The sequence below is a fragment of the Callithrix jacchus genome, chromosome 5 (assembly GCF_049354715.1).
Source record: "Callithrix jacchus isolate 240 chromosome 5, calJac240_pri, whole genome shotgun sequence".
Lineage (NCBI taxonomy): Eukaryota > Metazoa > Chordata > Mammalia > Primates > Cebidae > Callithrix > Callithrix jacchus.
Window position 1 is genome coordinate 87,304,482 of NC_133506.1, and position 20,230 is coordinate 87,324,711.

A 20,230-nucleotide genomic window follows, 5' to 3' on the forward strand; every position below is an offset into this window, starting at 1 on the left:
CCAGTCTCACTCTCACTGTGCCACCCATAGCAGCCCTCAGACTGTTTCCAAGTGGAGGGAGACATGGGCTTGAAAACCTGCCCCAGGCTAACTGCCTCCCAGTTGGGAAAGAAAAGGGCTTGGTTCTTCCCCTGACTATGGAGTCTGCACACAGGATTTGTGCCCTTTCTGGGGTTCTGACCAGGTGGCTTCTCACCCTGTTCCAATTGTTACAAAGTTCATCTAGAGATTTGCTTCGCACTGTGCAGTTTTACCCACTGCTCCTTTCCCATTGGATCCCTGTGGGGTCATCAGGAATGGTCTGCTAGGGGACCATCAAGCTCCCAGGGCCTTTCTTCTGCTTCCTCTACCCCTGTATTTTGCTTAGCTCTCCAAAGTGACTAATTTCCACATAAAATTGGAAACTTCTCCCGCAAACAGACCTTCAGCTTCTCCAATGGGGGGGTATGTTTGGGAGAGGAGGTTCTCTTTCTCACTTCTGCCGTTGGGGTACTCACAGTTTTGGGGTGGTTTTGCAGAAGCAGTCTGCTTCCTTCAGAGGGTCTGTGGGCCCTCTCAGAATTGCTGGTTTGTTCTTGCAGTTGATCTGGAAGTAAAATTCACAATGTGAGCTGTTGCCTGTCTGCTCTGTCCAGAGCTGCAATCTAGTCCTGCCTCTTGTCTTCCATGATCTCCTCTCATTCATCTCTTATCAATTTATGTGCTATTCTTGTGCAATGGACTTCTTGAGGGTTCTTAGTTTTGGTGACTTGATGTTTTATTTTTGTGCTGGTTGGCCTCCTGCCAGGAGGTGGCTCTTTCCAAAGAGCATCAGCTGTGGTATTATAGGGAGGAACCCACAGTTTGTGTATTTTAACTGTATAAATCTTTTGATTATAAAAACATTGTGTATTTTAACTGTATAAATATTTTGAATTATATAAAACATTATTATTTTGAATATTTATTTAAATTTACCCACATGTTTACTCTTTTAATGAATTTCTGCATCTGTAATGCACAGAATTAATGAATTTAATGGATTTCTTCATCTATCACTTTCCATTAGGTTAGCATTTAGTATTTCCTTAGTAAGAATTATCTGAGTTTCTGGCTCAAAATGTCTTTAGTTTTCCTTTGCAATCAAAGATTATTTTCTGTTGGCACAGAATTCTAGATCGTTAGTTATTGTCTTTCAATATTTTAATATATCATTTTGTTGTATTCTGGGTTCCATTTATTCTGTTTAGAAGTCAACTATCAGTCTAACTGTTGCTCCTTTATAGATTTGCCATATTTGTTGTTTTTGAACTGCATGATGGTAGGAGGTGCTCCATAAAATTTTCACTTTGCAGATATTTATTACTTGATTTAACCCACCACTACAACTACTGTCACTCTGATTCACTAGAAATTGGGTAATTATTTTGTTTTATTAATCCTTTTTAAAAGTAGATGTAGCTCACATTTTGTTCAGTGTTTAATACTAGAAGTGTTGCCCCTCGTCTCCTCCAAGATGGCGAGCGGCGGCAGCGGGGGGCGGGTTTCAGTGCCTGCGCTGTGGAGTGAAGTGAACCGGTATGGCCAGAACGGCGACTTCACGCGCGCTCTCAAGACCGTCAATAAGATACTACAGAGCAACAAAGATGATGTAACTGCCCTGCATTGTAAAGTGGTATGCCTTATCCAGAATGGAAGTTTCAAGGAAGCCTTGAATGTCATCAATACTCACACCAAAGTGTTAGCCAATAACTCTCTCTCCTTTGAAAAGGCATATTGCGAGTACAGGCTAAACAGAATTGAGAATGCCTTGAAGACGATAGAAAATTCCACCCAGCAGACAGACAAACTGAAGGAGCTTTATGGACAAGTGTTATACCGTTTGGAATGCTATGATGAATGCTTAGCGGTATATAGAGATCTTGTCCGAAACTCCCAAGATGATTATGATGAGGAGAGGAAAACAAACCTTTCAGCAGTTGTTGCAGCTCAGAGCAATTGGGAAAAAGTGGTTCCGGAGAACTTGGTCTTCCAGGAAGGCACACACGAGCTGTGCTACAACACTGCATGTGCACTGATAGGCCAAGGCCAGCTGAACCAAGCCATGAAAATCCTGCAAAAAGCTGAAGATCTTTGCCGCCGTTCATTATCAGAAGATGCTGATGGTACTGAGGAGGACCCACAGGCAGAACTGGCCATCATTCATGGTCAGATGGCCTATATTCTGCAGCTTCAGGGTCGAACAGAGGAGGCTTTGCAACTTTACAATCAAATAATAAAACTAAAACCAACAGATGTGGGATTACTAGCTGTAATTGCAAATAACATCATTACCATTAACAAGGACCAAAATGTCTTTGAATCCAAGAAGAAAGTGAAATTAACCAATGCGGAAGGAGTAGAGTTTAAGCTTTCCAAGAAACAGCTACAAGCTATAGAGTTTAACAAAGCTTTACTTGCTATGTATACAAACCAGGCAGAACAATGCCGCAGAATATCTGCCAGTTTACAGTCCCAAAGCCCTGAGCATCTCTTACCTGTGTTAATCCAAGCTGCCCAGCTCTGCGGTGAAAAGCAGCACACAAAAGCAATTGAGCTGCTTCAGGAATTTTCAGATCAGCATCCAGAAAATGCAGCTGAAATTAAGCTGACCATGGCACAGTTGAAAATTTCTCAAGGTAATATTTCTAAAGCATGTCTAATATTGAGAAGCATACAGGAGTTAAATCATAAACCAGGCGTGGTGTCTGCATTAGTGACCATGTATAGTCATGAAGAAGATATTGATAGTGCCATTGAGGTCTTCACACAAGCTATCCAGTGGTATCAAAGCCATCAGCCCAAATCTGCTGCTCATTTGTCCTTGATAAGAGAAGCTGCAAACTTCAAACTCAAATATGGGCGGAAGAAGGAGGCAATTAGTGACCTAGAACAGCTATGGAAACAAAATCCAAAAGATATTCACACCCTTGCACAGCTTATTTCTGCTTACCCGCTTGTAGATCCAGAGAAAGCCAAAGCTCTTAGTAAACACTTGCCATCGTCAGATAGTATGTCTCTCAAAGTAGATGTTGAGGCTCTTGAAAATTCTCCTGGTGCTACATATATTCGGAAAAAGGGTGGAAAAGTTACTGGAGATAGTCAACCAAAGGAACAAGGACAGGGAGATTTGAAAAAGAAGAAAAAGAAAAAGAAGGGAAAATTGCCTAAGAATTACGACCCAAAAGTTACCCCAGATCCAGAAAGATGGCTGCCAATGCGAGAACGTTCTTACTACCGGGGAAGAAAGAAGGGTAAAAAGAAGGATCAGATTGGAAAAGGGACCCAGGGAGCAACTACAGGAGCTTCATCTGAACTGGATGCCAGTAAAACTGTGAGCAGCCCACCCACCTCCCCAAGACCTGGCAGTGCAGCAACAGTATCTGCCTCTACAAGTAACATCATACCCCCAAGACACCAGAAACCTGCAGGGGCTCCAGCAACAAAAAAGAAACAGCAACAGAAAAAGAAGAAAGGTGGAAAAGGTGGCTGGTGATGAGAATATTCTTGTTGCAGGCTGTTATTAAACTAGTCTCAGTGACATTAGGAATATAATAAAGGTAACACAGCAAGAAGCACAGAACTGCTCCCTCCTCATCTCCATATTTTTATAAATAATTTCTTGTGTTTCAAATAGGGAAACATATTCCTCAAAGTCTACCTATTGGTTGCCTCATAACGTTGTACAGGTTATGAGGACTGAAAATAACGAGGCATTTACCCATCTTGGTATCTGTTGTATCCTTTATGTGTGTGTGCTGATTTGGTCTTTTTTCAGTTTCAAAAACCTTATCTAAGGTTTCCCAGGATTTAAACAGAAACTACTTCTATTTCAGCTAGAGTCTGAAGATACTTGCTTCTGTTCAAGTCCCACTTTAAATTATGTCTTAGGAGGCCTTAGGAGACTGAAAGTGGAATCTTCTGAGCATTCCAGAATATCTGCTTAGAAATATCATGTGATAAAGAGGGACCGTCTTAATACACTGATGTTCTTTGATCAATTAAATGAATGGCCACAAGAAAAATAAATGTCTTAAATAATTAAAAAAAAATACTCGAAGTGTTTTGAGTCTTTAAGTTTGCTATTTTTTTTTTTGTTTTTGAGACAGAGTTTCACTCTTGTTAGCTAGGCTGGAGTATAATGGTGCAATCTCGGCTCACTGCAACCTCTGTCTCCCAGATTCAAGTGGTTCTCCTGCCTCAGCCTCCTGAGTAGCTGGGATTACAGGCTTGCACCACCATGCCCGGCGAATTTTGTATTTTTTGTAGAGATAGGATTTCTCCACCTTGGTAAGGCTGGTTTTGAACTCCTGACCTCAGGTAATTCACCCGCCTTGGCCTCCCAAAGTGCTGGAATTATAGGTGTGAGCCACTGTGCCTGGCCAGTAATGTTTTTCTGAAGAGAAATATGCCATAGGAATATAACTCTTGTTTATATCAATTAGCCTATGGTAAAACTGATTTTATTAATGTCCTTTTGCTTAAAGTCAGGGTTTCCAAGTACCTATCAATGATGTTAAGTGAGAACTTACTGAACATATACGTACAGTAAAATTGCATTAAGAACAAAAGGAATGGTGAACACTAAACTTTTGATGAAGGTTGAAGAAGGATAAGGGATGAGTTTGTAAAGGGAACTCTCCAGGGTTAGTTGCTGATTTTTTCAAGCCCTAGCTTTTGTTTTGGGCATAAGTTTGTAGGAATTTATTACATTATTGAACATTTTGAATTAATCAGATGAATAAAAGTGGGTCATGTGTAGACTAATAATGTTTCAGGAACAAAGGATAATGCTAATTCGGATTCTATGCACGTAGATTCTAATTGTAAGTTTAGTCTGTTCCATTGTTCTATTTTTGTTTTTACAGGGACTTCAATTATATACATATCAGATCTTCTTTGCTTTTATATCTGTCATTTTGTTCTGACTCTTTTAAACTTTTTTTTCCAGATTGATTTCATCTTCCTTTTTCCTTCCACTCCTGCTTTCTTTTGATTCTTTCGTTTCTGTCCTGTATGTCAATTACTATGGTTTTATCAATCCATTCTACCTTTGAGTCTTCATTTTGAAGTTAACTTTGTGTTTCATAGTCTATTTTCTGAGTCCAGTTGCTCTTATGTTACAGCTTCCTTTGTCTATTTCTCTTTTGATTTTTGGTATTCTTTCATATTTGCAGTTTGTTAATGATATTTAATTTATATTATTTTGGTTGTTGTAGTTTTGATCTTGGCTTTTCTGTGTTTTCCTTTGCATTATAGCTTTCTAAGGATGCTATGTTCTCTTTTCTGTTCACCGTTACCTGCATTGCATTTTCTGGACCAATGATCCTGTGAAAGAGTTGAAGGTGTTAGGTGGCTTATCCAGTTCAAGAGTCCCCTCTTCAGTTTCTACAGTGAACAACATTGACTTAAATAAATGGCACCTTTTTTGAGGGATGTGTTGTTCTTCTGACTTTTTGATTACATTTAGTAGGGAATTCCTCTTTAATTGCTTTTTTCCCCTTTACTACCAATCTTATGTAATACTATTCACTTTCAGAGTCTGTCCTGTACCCAGGTTCTAATGTTAATTTTCTGCTTCCCTCATATACCATCTCAAGATTCCTGTCTTTGGTCTCTTGTATTTCTAAGCTTTCTTTTATCTCCCTAAAGGTTAAGGCTTTCATCCATCAGCTCTCTGACTTGTTCTAGTATTTCCCTAATCAGCTAAGGACTCTCTTCTTATGGGAGAACTTCTTATGGATAGCTGATGTTATCCATGTTCTGCATTACAAAGACACTTCCTTATTCTTTCTTCTATGAAAGTGCCACACGAGTTTCTTCCTGCTCCTCCTTCTTCTCCTCCTTCTCCTCCTTCTCTTCCTCCTTCTTCATCTTCTTCCTCTTCCTCTTCTTCCTCTTTACCTTCTCCTTCTCCTTCCATTTTCTTTCTTCAAGATTCTTGTCTGTTGCCTAGGCTGGAGTGCACTGGCACATTCTTGGCTTACTGCAACCTCTATCTCCCAGGTTCAAGCAATTCTTCTGCCTCAGCCTCCTGAGTAGCTGGGATTACAGGTGCCTGCCACCACACCCAGCTCATTTTCATTCTTTTTTTTTTTTTTTGAGACGGAGTTTCGCTCTTGTTACCCAGGCTGGAGTGCAATGGCGCGATCATGGCTCACCGCAACCTCCACCTCCTGGGTTCAGGCAATTCTCCTGCCTCAGCCTCCTGAGTAGCTGGGATTACAGGGATGCGCCACCATGCCCAGTTAATTTTTTGTATTTTTAGTAGAGACGGGGTTTCACCATGTTGACCAGGATGGTCTCAATATCTTGACCTCGCGATCCACCCGCCTCGGCCTCCCAAAGTGCTGGGATTACAGGCTTGAGCCACCGCGCCCGGCTGCTCATTTTCATATTTTTAGTAGAGACTGGCTTTCACCGTGTTGGCCAGGCTGGTTTGGAATTCTTGACCTTAAGTGATCTGCCCACTTCAGCCTCCCAAAGTCCTGGGATTACGGGCATGAGCCACCATGCCTACCCTGAGTTTCCTCTTTGGTGTAGGCTGTGAAGCTGACTGCACTGGTCCTAGATTTTTATTTCCTGACTTATATGCAAATGAAAGTGTTCAATATTCTGCCTCTTAGTTACACTGTAGGCATGGACTATAGGTTATTTTACTTGCCTTATTTGTTAATTTTTATGAATTCTTTGGAGACCATGTGAGAGATTCAATTTAGGTGTCTACTGTCACACTAAAGCAGTGTTTCTAACATTTTTTTCCCTCACTCCTCTAAGGAGCCTTTATAAACATTTTACTTCCTAATTATCCCCCATACCCTGTGAAAATTTAATACCAAAGATATACCATAGATCTGTTTAAGTACTATGGCCACAAAGTATTGTAATATCTGAGATTTTTTTCTCCTAAGAACCAGTTTTATCCCTTAACAGCAGTATCACCCTCAATGAGAATGCATGTTCTGAAAGTACCTTGAATATTTTTCTCATTGTACTGTTGAATCCTATTTAGTAGTATTTTACTTATACTTTAACAAATGTATGAGTAATATGGGTCTATAATTTCCCTCCCTCACCTCCTCAGTGTTATATTTATTCTGTAGTTTTGTAGGAAATTAGGAGCTACTGAAGAGTTTTATTATAGGAATAATCAATTATTTTTTTTTCAGAGGAATACCTCCCTTGCCATACTATGGAAAATAAATGGAGGATGAGACTGGTGGCATAGGTTTTTAAAGATGCTATTGCAATAACATAGGTATTAGTTAATGCAGCAGTAAATTCAAGAAGTATTTGGAAATAGAATGAGCAGAAATTTGATAGTCATATGCATGCAAGAGGTAAGGGAGAAGAAATAGCCTAGCCTTACTCCCAAGCTTCTAACCTTTTTAATAATTTGACTATTAGCTTTAGCTATATTAATTAATTCTATATGAAAGAAACAGTAATTCTTTCATTTAATTAAATTATGATTTACATTACAGAAAGTGGCAAGGTTACCATTCAAGAATTTATGACTAAATTCTCTGATATATTGACAAACCCTAAAGCTGCAGGTAAGTTTTATTTAATATGTACTTGCTGCCCAGATCTAGAAAGGCAAGCAGTGGTTTATATGTTAAAAACAATACAGGTTTCAATAGTTAAAGCACCGGTAAGTAAGAAGCAATATAATATGAATATAAAACAACACAAGATTAGATTACATAACTTCTGTTTGAATTGCTAAGCTTAATCCAAACTCAAAATTTTTGGTAGTCTTCCTTGGTAATACTAGAAAATTACTAGATTATATATTATTCTTTGAGCTTATTCAGTATGCATATTTGACTTCTGAATTTATTAGAAAATAATTTTTAAAACTTTTGACAATTCCAGTGGAATTGACTTTATCACTATCTGTTAGGTTCTCATGTATGTTCAGCAACTTTCTTGATTTTAAACATTTAAACATTTTTTAAACATTTATGCTTTTTGAGGTATAACTTACATATAGCAAAATTTACTCTTTTTAGGAATACAGTTCTCTGAATTCTTAAAAATAATGTCATGTAACCCTTGCTCTACACAGCATATAGACTATATCACCCCACAGAAGTCTCTTGTGCCCTTTTGGTAATCCATTTCTTCCTTCCCCTGGCAATTACTGATTCATTCTTTGTCCCTATAGTTTTGCCTTTTGTGGAATATCTTGTAAATGTAATGATTAAATATGAAGTGGTTTGAGTCTGGCTTCCTTAGAATAATATTTTTATATTCGTCCATTTTTTGCACATTGTTTGGTTCCTTCTATATATTAGCAGAATTCCATTTTATGAATGTACCACAATCTGTTTATCCATTTGCCATTGATGGACTATTGAGTTATTCTCAACAGAGTTTTTGGTGATTATGAATGAAGCTGCTATAAATAATTATGTACAGGTTTTTCTGTGGATGTATGTTTTCATTTCTCTTAGTTAAATACCTAGAACTAGCATTGCTGAGATATATGGTGAGTGTATGTTTACAGTGATCAAAAACTGCCAAAATGTTTTGCAGTGTCTTTCTAAAGTGCATTCCCAACAGCAATGTATAGCAGTTCTAGTTGTGCTGCATCTAGCCAACACTTGATAAAAATATCAGGAATTTTAAAAAAATTAGCCTTTCTAATAGTTGTGTAGTGGTATTTCATTATGGTTTCAATTTGCATTTCCCTTATGACTAATCATGTGTTTGAAAGTCTTTTAAATACATACACCCCCCCCACACACACACACACTTGCTATGTCTACATCTTCTTTGGTAAAGTATCCAACTTTTTGCCCATTAGAAATAATTAGGGGCTGGGCATGATGGCTCATGCCTGTAATCCTAGCACTTTGGGAGGCTGAGGTGGGCAGATGACCTGAGGTCAGGAATTCAAGACAAGCCTGGCCAACAAGGCAAAACCCTGTCTCTAGTAAAAATACAAAAATTAGTCAGGTGTGGTGATGTGTAGCTGGGACTGTCTGTGGAGTCCCAGCTACTCGGGAGGCTGAGGCAAGGGAATCGTTTGAACCCAGGAGGTGGAGGTTGCAGTGAGCTGAGTTTGTGCCACTGCACTCCAGCCTGGGTGACAGAGCAAGACTCTGTCAAATAAATAAATAAATAAATAAATAAATAAATAAAAGACTTTCTTCTTATTAAGTTTTGAGAGTTCTTTATATATTCTGGGCAATGTTGTTATATACGTGTTTGCAAATATTTTCTTCCAGTCTGTGGTTTATCTTTTCATTTTCTTAACATTGTCTTTCAGAGAACAGTAGTTTTTAATGTTGATGAAGTCTAATTTATAATTTTTTTTTGCTTTATTCTACCTGGTCTGACCTAACCTTTGCTTAAACCCATGCTGTAAAGATTTTCTCCTGTTTCTTTTTTTCTATAGAAGTCTTATAGTCTTAGATTTTATATTTAGGGCTATTATTCAAGTTAATTTTTATATAAAATGAAGATTTTATATTGGTGGAGATTCACTTTTTTTTTGTTTTTGCAAACATATGTTTAATTGTTCCAGTACCATTTGTTGAAGACACAAATTCTTTCTTCCTTGAATTGCCTTTGTATTTTTGTCAAAAATCAATTGACTATGTATATGTGGGTCTATTTCTGTGCTCTGTATTGTGTTTTATTGATTGATGGGTCTGTTCTTTCATTATTATTACACTGTTTTGATTACTATAGCTTTATTGAAAGTCTTGAAATTAGGTAGTTTGAGTATTTTAATATCATTCATTTTCCACATTGTTGTAAATCTTCTTGTTTTTAATTTTCCTTTACAAATTTTAGAATTTCTGTGATTTTTATTGGAACTGAGTTTAATTTATAGATCAATGTAGGGAGAATCAAAATCTTAACAATATTGAATCTCTGATCCATAAACACAACCTCTCTCTCTCCTTATAATTCACCTTTGATTTTTCTCTATGATGTTGTTATAGTTTTTAGCTTACAAACCTATATTTTATTTTACACACATGTGCATGTGCACGCACACACACACATACACACACACAAGGTCCTTTTAAATTGTATATTTTTGATTATTCATAATCATAAGAGTGTAATTGATTTTTGCATGTTGACCTTGTGTTCTGTAACATTAATGAACTCAATAGGTTTAGTAGCTTTTTTGGTAAACTATTTGGGCTTTTCTATGTACATAGTCATCTGTGAAACAAGACAATTTTCTTTTTTCTCTTTCTAATTAGTTTGTCTTTTATTTCTCTCACCCATTCCCATGATTGCATTGGCTAGGATCTGTCTAATGTGGTATTTAATAGGAGTGTGAAAACAGATAACTTTTCTTGTTTCTTGTTCTTAGGAGGAAATCATCCAGTCTTTCACCATTACGTTTGGCTTTAGCTGTAGGTTTTTAAAATATATGCCTGTTATTACAATGAGGAATTTTTCTTCTATTTTAATTTGCTTGGAGTTGTTATGAATGGATGTTGATGTGTATCAGATGCTTTTTGCATATTTATTAATATGATAATATAGTTTTCCATTATCTGTTGATATGGTGAATTTCATTGATTAACTTTTAAAGATTGAACCAATCTTGCATTTCTGACATATATCTCATTTATCATGCTGTATCATGCCTTTTCTGTATTGCTGAATTTGATTTAATAAAACTTTGCTGAGGATTTTTGTGTCTTTATTCACCAGGGATATTGTCTGCCTTGGGAGTTTGTCAGTTTTGTTTATCTTTTTAAAAAACCCCAACTCTTAGATGTGTTAATCTTTTATCTTGTTTTTCTAGTCTCCTAGTCTCCATTTCATTTATTTCTGTTATATATTTGTTATTTCCTTTCTTCTGTTAACTTTGGGCTTAATTTGTTCTTCTTTTCTCAAGTTCCTTGTGGTGTAGCATTCGGTTGTTTGAGATCTTTATTTTCTTTTTAATGTAGGCATTTAATGGCACTAGTAAGTCCTTACTATGTAGGTATAAACTTGTCTTTTAGAACTGCTTTTACTGTGCTCCTTATGTATTCATGTGCTGTATTTTCATTTTCATTTATCTCAAGATATTTTGAAATGTTCCATTTAATTTCATTTCTGACCCAATAGTTGTTCAGGAATATACTGTGTAAATATTCACATATTTGTGAATTTTCCATGATTTCTTCTATTACTGATTTTCAGTTTCATACCATTGTGGTCAGAAAAGATACTTAATATTATTTCAATCTTCTTAAATTTGTTAAGACCACTTTTGTTGCCTAACATATGCTCTAACTGGAGAATATTCTGTGTTCACTTGAGAAGAATGCATGTTCTTCAGCAGTTAGTCCATTTGGTCTAAAACATAGTTCAAACCCAGAAACCCAATTTTTCCTGATTTTATGTCTAGATGATTTCTCTATTGTTGCAAGTGAGATTTTGACATCTCCTACTATTATAATATTGTAGTCTATGTCTCTATCAAATCTCTTATTGTTTGTTTTATGTGTTTAGGTGTTCCAATGTTGGAAGCACATCTATTTACAATTTTTTATAACCCTCTTAGTCTCTTTTTAGAGTTTTTGACTTAAGATCTATTTTGTCTGAAACAAGTACCCTTGTTCTCTTTTGGTTTCCCTTTTTGTAAAATATCTATTTTCATCCCTTCACTTTCAGTCTATGAGTGTCCTTGAAGATGAAATGAGTCTCTAGGGTTTAGCATATAGTTGGGTCTTATTTTTTTATGTACATTCATCCACTCTATGCCTTTTTATTGGAGGATTTAATTTGTATTCAAAGTAATTATTGATAGGAAGGACTGACTAGTGCCATTTCTTCATTGTACTTCTTTATACTTCTGTTGTTTTATATATCCTTTGTTTCTTTCTTCCACTCTTGCTTTCTTCTTTTGTATTTTGATGGTTTTCTGTAATAGTATGCTTTGAATCTTACTATCTTTTGTGTATTTACTGTAGGCTTTTGCCTTGTAGTTACGCTGGGGCTTACATATACATCTGATATGTATAAAAGGCTATTTGAAAGTGACAACAACTTAATTTTGACATACAGAAACTCTATACATTTATGTTACCTCCCCCTACATTTTATGTTTTTGATATCTGATTTTACATGTTTTAAAAGTTGTATTCCTTCCCAAATTATTATAACTATAGCTGTTTTAATAGACTTTTCTTTTAATCTTTGTACTAGAGAATATAATTGATTTACATATTGCCATTACAGTATTTGAGTGTTTTGAATTTGGTTATATACTTACTTTTACCAGTTACTTTTATACTTTCATATGTTTTTCATGTTACTAATTAGCATCTTTTGTTTAGCTTGAGTAATTTCCCTTAGCATTTTTTGTAATGCAGATCTATTGGTGAATGAACTACCTCAGCTTTGTCTGAGAAAGTCTTTATCTCTCTTTCATTTTTGAAAGATAGGATTTCTGGGTATAATATTCTTGGTTGGCAGTGTTTTTTTTCTCATTTTGAATATATCATCCCATTCCCTTCTGGCCTACAAGGTTCCTGTTGAAAAATCCACTGAGAGTCTTATGAAGGTTCCCTCATACTTAACAAGTCACTTTTGTCCTTGCTGCATTCAAAAATCTCTCTGCCTTTAAGTTATGACAATTTTATTGTAATGTATCCCAATGTGGGTCTCTTTGAATTCATCTTATTTTGTGTCTTTAGACTTCCTGGATATCTATTTTCTTCCCCAGGCTTGGGAAGTTTTCTTCCATTATTTCTTTGAATATATTTTTTCTTTATTTCTTTCTTCTCCTTCTGAAACTTTGATAATTTGTATATTGTTTTGTTTCAAGCTGGGGCACAACTTGATTTTATACATTTTAGGGAGACAAGATATCAATGAGTATATGTAAGACGTACATTGGTTTGGTCTGGAAGGGTGGGAGGAAGACAACTTGAAGCAGGGAATTTTTTAATGGACAAATTGTGAGGGAGTTATGTAGTTTTGTTTTTTTTTAAAAATCTCTGTTGCTGTCTTATTTAGGAATAGAATGGGAGGCAGGTTTGCCTGACACAGTTCCCAGCTTGACTTTTCCCTTTAGCTTAGTGATTTTGGGGTACTGAGATTTATTTTCCTTTTACACCATCAGCTCAAACATTTATCATTTTTTTGTAGTGAGAACATTCAGAACATTATTAACTATAGTCACCCTTTAGTTTTTAAATGGACAAATAAAAATTGTGTGTATTATATATTGTGTGATTCAAAATATGTGCATACATTGTAGAATGGCTAAATTGAACTAATTAACATATGCTTTACCTCACCTATTTTTGTGATGAGAACACTAAAATCTTTTCTCTTAGCAAATTTCAAAAATATTATACATTGTTATTAATTGTAGTTACATCACCATGTTATACAACAGAGCTCTTAACCTTATTTATTTTCTAATATTTTATTAAAGATTTTTGAGTATATGTTTATGAGGGATATTAGTCTACAATTTTCTTTAGTGTCTTTTTCAGATTTTGGTGTTAGGGTTATGCTGGCCTCATAAAATGAATTGGCAAGTTTTCCCTCCCACTTTTATTTCTGGTTGAGTTTGTGTATTAGTTTGTTCTAATGCTGCTAATAAGGAGATACGCAAGACTGGGTAATTTATAAAAGAAAGAGGTTTAATTGACTCACAGTTCCACATGGCTAGGGAAGCCTCACAATCATGTTGGAAGGTGAATGAGGAGGAAAGTCACCTTTTACATGGCAGCAGGCAAGAGAGCTTGTGCAGGGGAATTCCCATTTATAAAACCATCAGATCTCATGAGACTTATTCACTACCACAAGAACAGTATGGGGATGCTGTCCCTGTGATTCAGTTATATCCACCTGGCCTGCCCTTGACACATGGAGATTATTACAATTCAAGGTGAGATTTGTTGGGGGGACACAGCCAAACCATATCAGTTTATGATTAGGATTAGGATTTTTTTTTCATTAAATGTTTGGTAGAATTCACCAGTGGAGACATCTATTCCTGAAGATTTAAAATATTGAGTTCTATTTATTCAATGAATGTGGAGCTGTTTAGAGCCTCCTTCTTCTAAATCTTTCTGTAGTTGTCATTATATCTTTCTGGAAGTATCATAAAGAAGAAATATACTTTCTATAAGTGGAACTGTGTCTTGTCAAAATGCATTTATTTTATGTAATTTGTCAGATTTATTGTCATAAAATTGTTCATAATAGCCCCTATTATCCTTTTAATTTCTATAGTACAATGTCTTACTTTTATTTTTAATTCCTGATGTTTGTAATTTCTGTTTTCTCTTTTTTGTCTGTAACCAGTCTTGCTAGGGGGTTATTAAGTTTATTAATAATTTTACGCAAATGTTGATTTTGTTAATTTTTGTTAACTTTTCTCTTTTTCACTGGTTTATATTTTTATTTTTACTATCACTTGGTCTTTGTTTTCTTTGGGCTTCATTTACCCTTCGTTGCTAGCTTGTTAAGATAGAAGCTTAGATAACTGATTTTTATTCTTTTCTAACATTTAAAACTGCAACATGGTTTTGTTGTTGTTGTTGTTGTTGTTGTTTAGATAGATTCTTGCTCTGTCACCCAGGCTGGAGTGCAGTGGCATGATCTCAGCTCACTGCAACCTCCACTTCCCAGGTTCAAGCAATTCTCCTGTCTCAGCCTCCTGAGTAGCTGGGACTACAGGTGCATGCCACCACACCCGGCTAATTTTTGTATTTTTAATAGCGACAGGGTTCACCATGTTAGCCAGGATGGTCTTTATCTCCTGACCTGTGATCCACCTGCCTCAGCCTTCCAAAGTGCTGGCATGACAGGCGTTAGCTATCACGCCCAGCCCCTAATATGTCTTTCATTGCATCTCATAAATGTTATGTTGTGCTTTATCATTTACTAAAATATTTTCTAATTTACCAAATTATTTTTTCTTTGATGTATGAGTTATTTAGAAATGTAGTCTTTAATTTCCACATATTGGGCAATTTTCTAGAAATCTTAATTATTATTGATTTCTAATTTATTTATTTATTTGTTTTAGGGAGAGGGTCTTGCTTGTTGCTTAGGCTGGAGTGCAGGTGACACGATTGTGACTCACTGCAACCTTCAACTCTGGGGCTCAAGCAGCCTCTTGCCTCAGGCTTCTAAGTAACTGGGATTACAGGCATACACCACTATGCCTGGCTCATTCATTTTTTTTTTGGTAGAGATGGGGTCTTACTTTGTGTCTCAGGCTGGTCTTGAACTCCTGGGCTCAAGCAATTCTCCTCCTGCCTTGGCTTCCAAAAGTGTTGGGATTATAGGTGTGAGTCACTGTGCCAAACCTGATTTCTAATTTATTAAGTTTGGCCAGAGAATACATTTTTGCATGATTTAAATTCTTAAATTAATTAAGATTTATTTACAGCCCTGGTTATGGTCTAGCTAAGTGAATGTTCCATGTGTATCTGAAAGAATTTGCATTCTGCATTTATTGGGTATCGTTCTGTAAATATTAATTAGGTTACAATATTTACTAATCTGGTCTGGTCTTCTAATTCTTACTGTTTTTTATTCTACTTGTTCTATTAATTACTGATAGCAAGGTGTTTAAATTCCCAATTTTTACTGTGGAATCATTTAGTCCCCATTTAATTATGTCAGTTTTTGCTTTACTTACTTTGAAGGCTTTCGTTCAATGTATACAAATTTGGTGTTGCAAAATTTGTGTATATGATCTTAAGAAATATATTTTTTATTACTCTTTTTTTATCTTCTTTTTATTGTTCTTCTCTTCCTTTCCCCATATTTTATCACTTGAATTTGTTTTTTTCTTTTGGTATCTATTTCTTGTCAGCTAACTTGTTATTTTGGCAACAGAGAAGGACATAAATTAATACAAATAAATAATACCATCATTTTTCTTAAGTGTAATGTCGTACGTTGGGAAATTTTAACCACCTATCTTTAAAATATAAAGGAGAAACATGAACATTTCTTTCTAACTGAAAGTGATTATCTCCTCCCAGAAGATAAATTTTATAACAACAACATTCACAGAAATGATGTTACAGCCATTTCTCATCTCCAGGAAAATTTAAATGCCATAGGAATCTGTCTGACAGATGATAAAATACAGAAAGCTTTGGATAATACTAATCCTAATGGTGAGTAATTATTTCACTTTAAATAAACAAAGTTGGAGTATGTCAGAAGAAACTAAATGCCTAAGGAGATACAACTAAATTATCTATCTTTTAAAAGAAATAGCAAAACTATTTTTCTGTTTTTTTAATTGATAAGTTTGTATTGAAGGAATTTTTTTTTACAGTTGTATGTCTGGCAGCTTTTATTTTGGATCTCATGTGCATATCGTATACAACACAAGATAATTCATTCCTCCACTTTATTTTCATATTTCATAGCTCTGGCTTTATAACATCAAATGGTCATTTTAACAACAGTATCTAAACTGTTACTTCCCTTTTTTTTTAAAGATGAAGTGGTGCATTTTAAGGATTTTATCAAAGAATTGACCAACACTGATGAATTTATTGAATGCCAAAGTAAGTATGAAATTTAAAGGAATGTAAAAAGAAATTTCATGTCTCTAGCTTTGTATGTGTAGGAGTGTGTGTGTGTGTAACTTTTTGTTTTTTTTGATATAGAGTCTTGCCCAGGCTGGAGTACAGAGGCATGATCTTGCAACCTCTGCCTCCCAGGTTCAAGCAATTCTTGTGCTTCAGCCTCCCAAGTAGTCGGGATTACAGTTGTGTACCACCACACCTGGCTAATTTTTGTATTTTTTAGTAGAGATGGGATTTTACCACATTGGCCAGGCTCCTCTCAAACTCCTGACTTCAGGTGATCTGCCCACCTCGGCTTTCCAAAGTGCTGGGATTACAGGCATGAGCCACCATGCTTGGCCACATATTTAACTTTTAACAAAACTCTGCCAAGGCCCCTTTTTCATTGTGTCATTTAAATGATATAGAAGTATATATTCTTAAAATCCTAGGTTTTCAAATTTGTGGATACACATTTTTCATAACATCCTTAGTTACTTAAAAATTGTTATCTCTGTGTTTCTTTCTCTCTTTTCATGGATTCTGTTATGTTGCATTTTTTTCGTTATTGGTTTTGTCCAAGGGTTTTCTCTTATTATCGGAATAATCTCGTTTGATTTCTTTAATCACCTCTAGTGTCATTTGCTCTTTTCTTATTTTTCTTTATTTCTTCTTATATATTTGGGTTTACTCCCTTGCTCTTTGTCAAAAACTTTAGCTAAGTGCTTAACTCAGCTTTTAAAAGTCTATTTTGAAATTTCAGTACACGGAGACATTAAAACAATCATGGAATACAAACATTGAAATTGTGAATTGAAATCTTAAGACTGGGGTTTTGAAATGAATCTTAAGTGTATTATCTCTAAATTAGTCTTGAATTTTAATGCAATTAAAATTGATGTTCCAGAAAAATTTCGGTGGAAACTTTGAGAAAATAATTCCGATATTTATTTGAAAGATGGACCCTTTTGAAAAGCAATAATGATGGGGAAGTTGCCTTACCATACCAGATAGAAGGACATATCATAATGCTGTTGTAACAGCATTAGAAATAGACCAATGCATCACAATATAGAACCTGCAGAGACTCATATATATAAGAACTTGACATATGATAGAGATATCATCAATCAATTGGGGAAAAGATGTGTTATTTAATATATTATTTGAGAGATTGCCATACTTTGTGGAGGAAAATAAAATTGAATTCTTACTTTATGCCATACACAAAAATAATCTTTAAATAAATTAAATAGATGTTAACATGAATCTGAAAGTAAAACTATAAAGCTGACAGAGGAAATTATTGGAGAAAATATTGTGGTTGTGAAGGATTTCTTAAATGAGACTTCTAAAATCACAATCATAGGATAAAAAAGAAATCTATTATATTGAAATTAAAGCTTTCTGTTCAATAAAGACCTCTGAAGAAATGAGCAGATATGTAACAGACTGAAAGATTAATTGCAACTTTTAGAGCTAACCAATGATTAATATTTCAAATATGTATAAAGAAATTCTACAAATAAGCAATAGATAAATAAAAATCCATTGGAAAAATGAGTAAGGATGTAAGAAGGTAGTATGCAAAAGGAGAAACACAAATGGCTAATGTGTATATGAAGAGAAAGCATTAGGAATACTTATAAATCGCTGGTGGGTAAGTAAAACAGTGTTGCCATTCAAAATAGCAGTCTAGCAGTACTTAGTGAAATTAAATACGTTTGTTCCCATCACCCAATAATTCAGTTCTTAAGTACACTTATTAGCCCTGAGAAAGTTTTGTGTTAGAGACATTTATAATGATGCTGATTGCAACATTATTTGAGAGAGAAAAGAAATGAAGGTAACTTAGTTGTTCATTGCTAGGGGAATCATTAAATAAAATGTGGCCCCTACATAGAGTAAATAATAAACAATAAACTAGACTTACATTTGCACCATTGATATATTTCCATAGATACATTTCAGTAATATATGGTTCAGTGAAGAAAGGGAAGAAATAGATCAAACTTGTAGGTCAAAATGCTTTATATAAACTGATTTATATGAATGCCCATAAGGCAACACTATATTTTTTCAGGTAAACATAAATCTAAGTAGATAGATGAGATAGATTGAATAGAAATATATTAAATACACTGGAGTTGCTACTTATGAAGGAATAAAACTGGAGATAGTAGTTAAAGGAGAAAAGTAATAAAACAAGCAGGGCCCCTTTGAAGATGAGTGGTGACAAAACACCATTCATCCAAGAGTATGATCAACTCAATTCTGTATGCCAGAATTCTTTAATAGTATGAGAAATAAAATTGACAAGTTGGATAAGATTAAACAGAGTGCATATATTTATACACAGAGATAAAGATAGATTTGAGATTTAAATGACAATAAGCCTGATTTAAGAAACATAGCTTTTCATATTCCAAAAACATTGCATACACATTTTCAAATGCCTATGAAATAGTCACATAAATGTATGGTATAGTTAAGTCACAAAGAAAAAAGTTAATGAAATCTGAAAATCAGAAGTTGTTCAGACCACGTATTCTGACCACCATGTAGTAATATATTAAAATTAATTATGAAGGAATATGGAAAACATTTTGATCTGAAGATTAAAAACAGATTTTAAAAAAGCAAAAAAAAAAAAAAAAAAAGCAGATGCTCCTCTAAATAATTATTTGGCTAAAGAATAAAGCCTGAAATTAAAATTATTTAGAAATGGATGAGAATGATAGCACTACATGTGAAAACATGTAAAGTGTGATCAAAACAGTCTTGCCAGAAATGTTACAGCTTTAAATGCTTTTATTAGAAAATTAGGAACACTGAAAATAATTTATCTTTATTGTTCAATTCATGAAGCTAACCAGTAACATAAACTAAAATAGCAAAGCAATCCCCACAAAAAGCAGTAGTTAGGAACTAATCAAGTTGAACGTAGGAGTAATTGAAATAGAACATACACACAAAAACAAATTATTCATTTAACCAAAAGTTGGGTCTTGAAAAAGACCAATAAAATAGAGAACTCTTTAGGAATTATGATGAAGGAAAATAAATGGAGATGGCATAAATAAGAAGATAGTGAAAAATGTGGATACGGAGATTTAAAAATATTTGAATAACACTTAAAATTAAGTTAATAAAATGTCAGTTTATGGACATCTCATCAACAGCACTGTCGTTCTTTCCAAACATGTAGATAAGAATAAGGGCAACTTTTTAAATTAAAAAATAAGAAAATAATTTATGGTACCATTTCATTGCAATCATTTTTCTGTTTTGTTGTTTAGTTTTTTGAGTTGAACACTTCAAAATACTTATTTCTTCTTTTCTCTTATAAATATTTAACCTGTAAATTTTGTAGAACTTTCCATTTAGAAGATATTTCAGAGGTAAAAAGGATCGGTTCTACAAAACAAATATGTTTCACACAAATCAGGTTGTTATGTGCTTATGTGGATACAGTAAGTACTGTGACACTTTCTCATTTATATATATATATATATATACACACACATAGGAATAGAAGATGCATGTAACGTTATTAATAGTGTCTGTGATGGAAAAGTTGGAATTAAAGAACTTTTATCCACTTTGAAGAGCCTGGAAAAACCTTTAAATGAAGAACAATTTAAGGTCTTATCAAACCATGCAACAGATGGTGAGTACTTCAATTACTTCTC

General features: G+C 34.7%; 1 protein-coding gene and 1 pseudogene across 7 annotated transcripts in view; both read left to right on the top strand.

Moving 5' to 3' along the window:
* The window catches only part of EFCAB3 (EF-hand calcium binding domain 3), a 466,563-nt gene that overhangs the window by 100,815 nt on the left and 345,518 nt on the right, over positions 1–20,230 (top strand). For 5 of the 6 annotated variants that reach the window (XM_035300329.3, XM_035300331.3, XM_078373418.1 and 2 more), the window contains exons 23-26: positions 7,503–7,574; positions 16,002–16,139; positions 16,470–16,538; positions 20,068–20,208. In XM_035300329.3, coding sequence (XP_035156220.3) covers positions 7,503–7,574; positions 16,002–16,139; positions 16,470–16,538; positions 20,068–20,208 — 420 coding nt within the window. Of the gene's footprint in view, positions 1–7,502; positions 7,575–16,001; positions 16,140–16,469; positions 16,539–20,067; positions 20,209–20,230 lie in introns of those variants that run through there. The other variant, XM_078373421.1, reaches the window with a different exon arrangement.
* Positions 1,477–4,070, top strand: LOC100387472 (signal recognition particle subunit SRP72 pseudogene; annotated as a pseudogene). The gene has a single exon (XR_013535639.1). The product of XR_013535639.1 is annotated as a signal recognition particle subunit SRP72 pseudogene (transcript).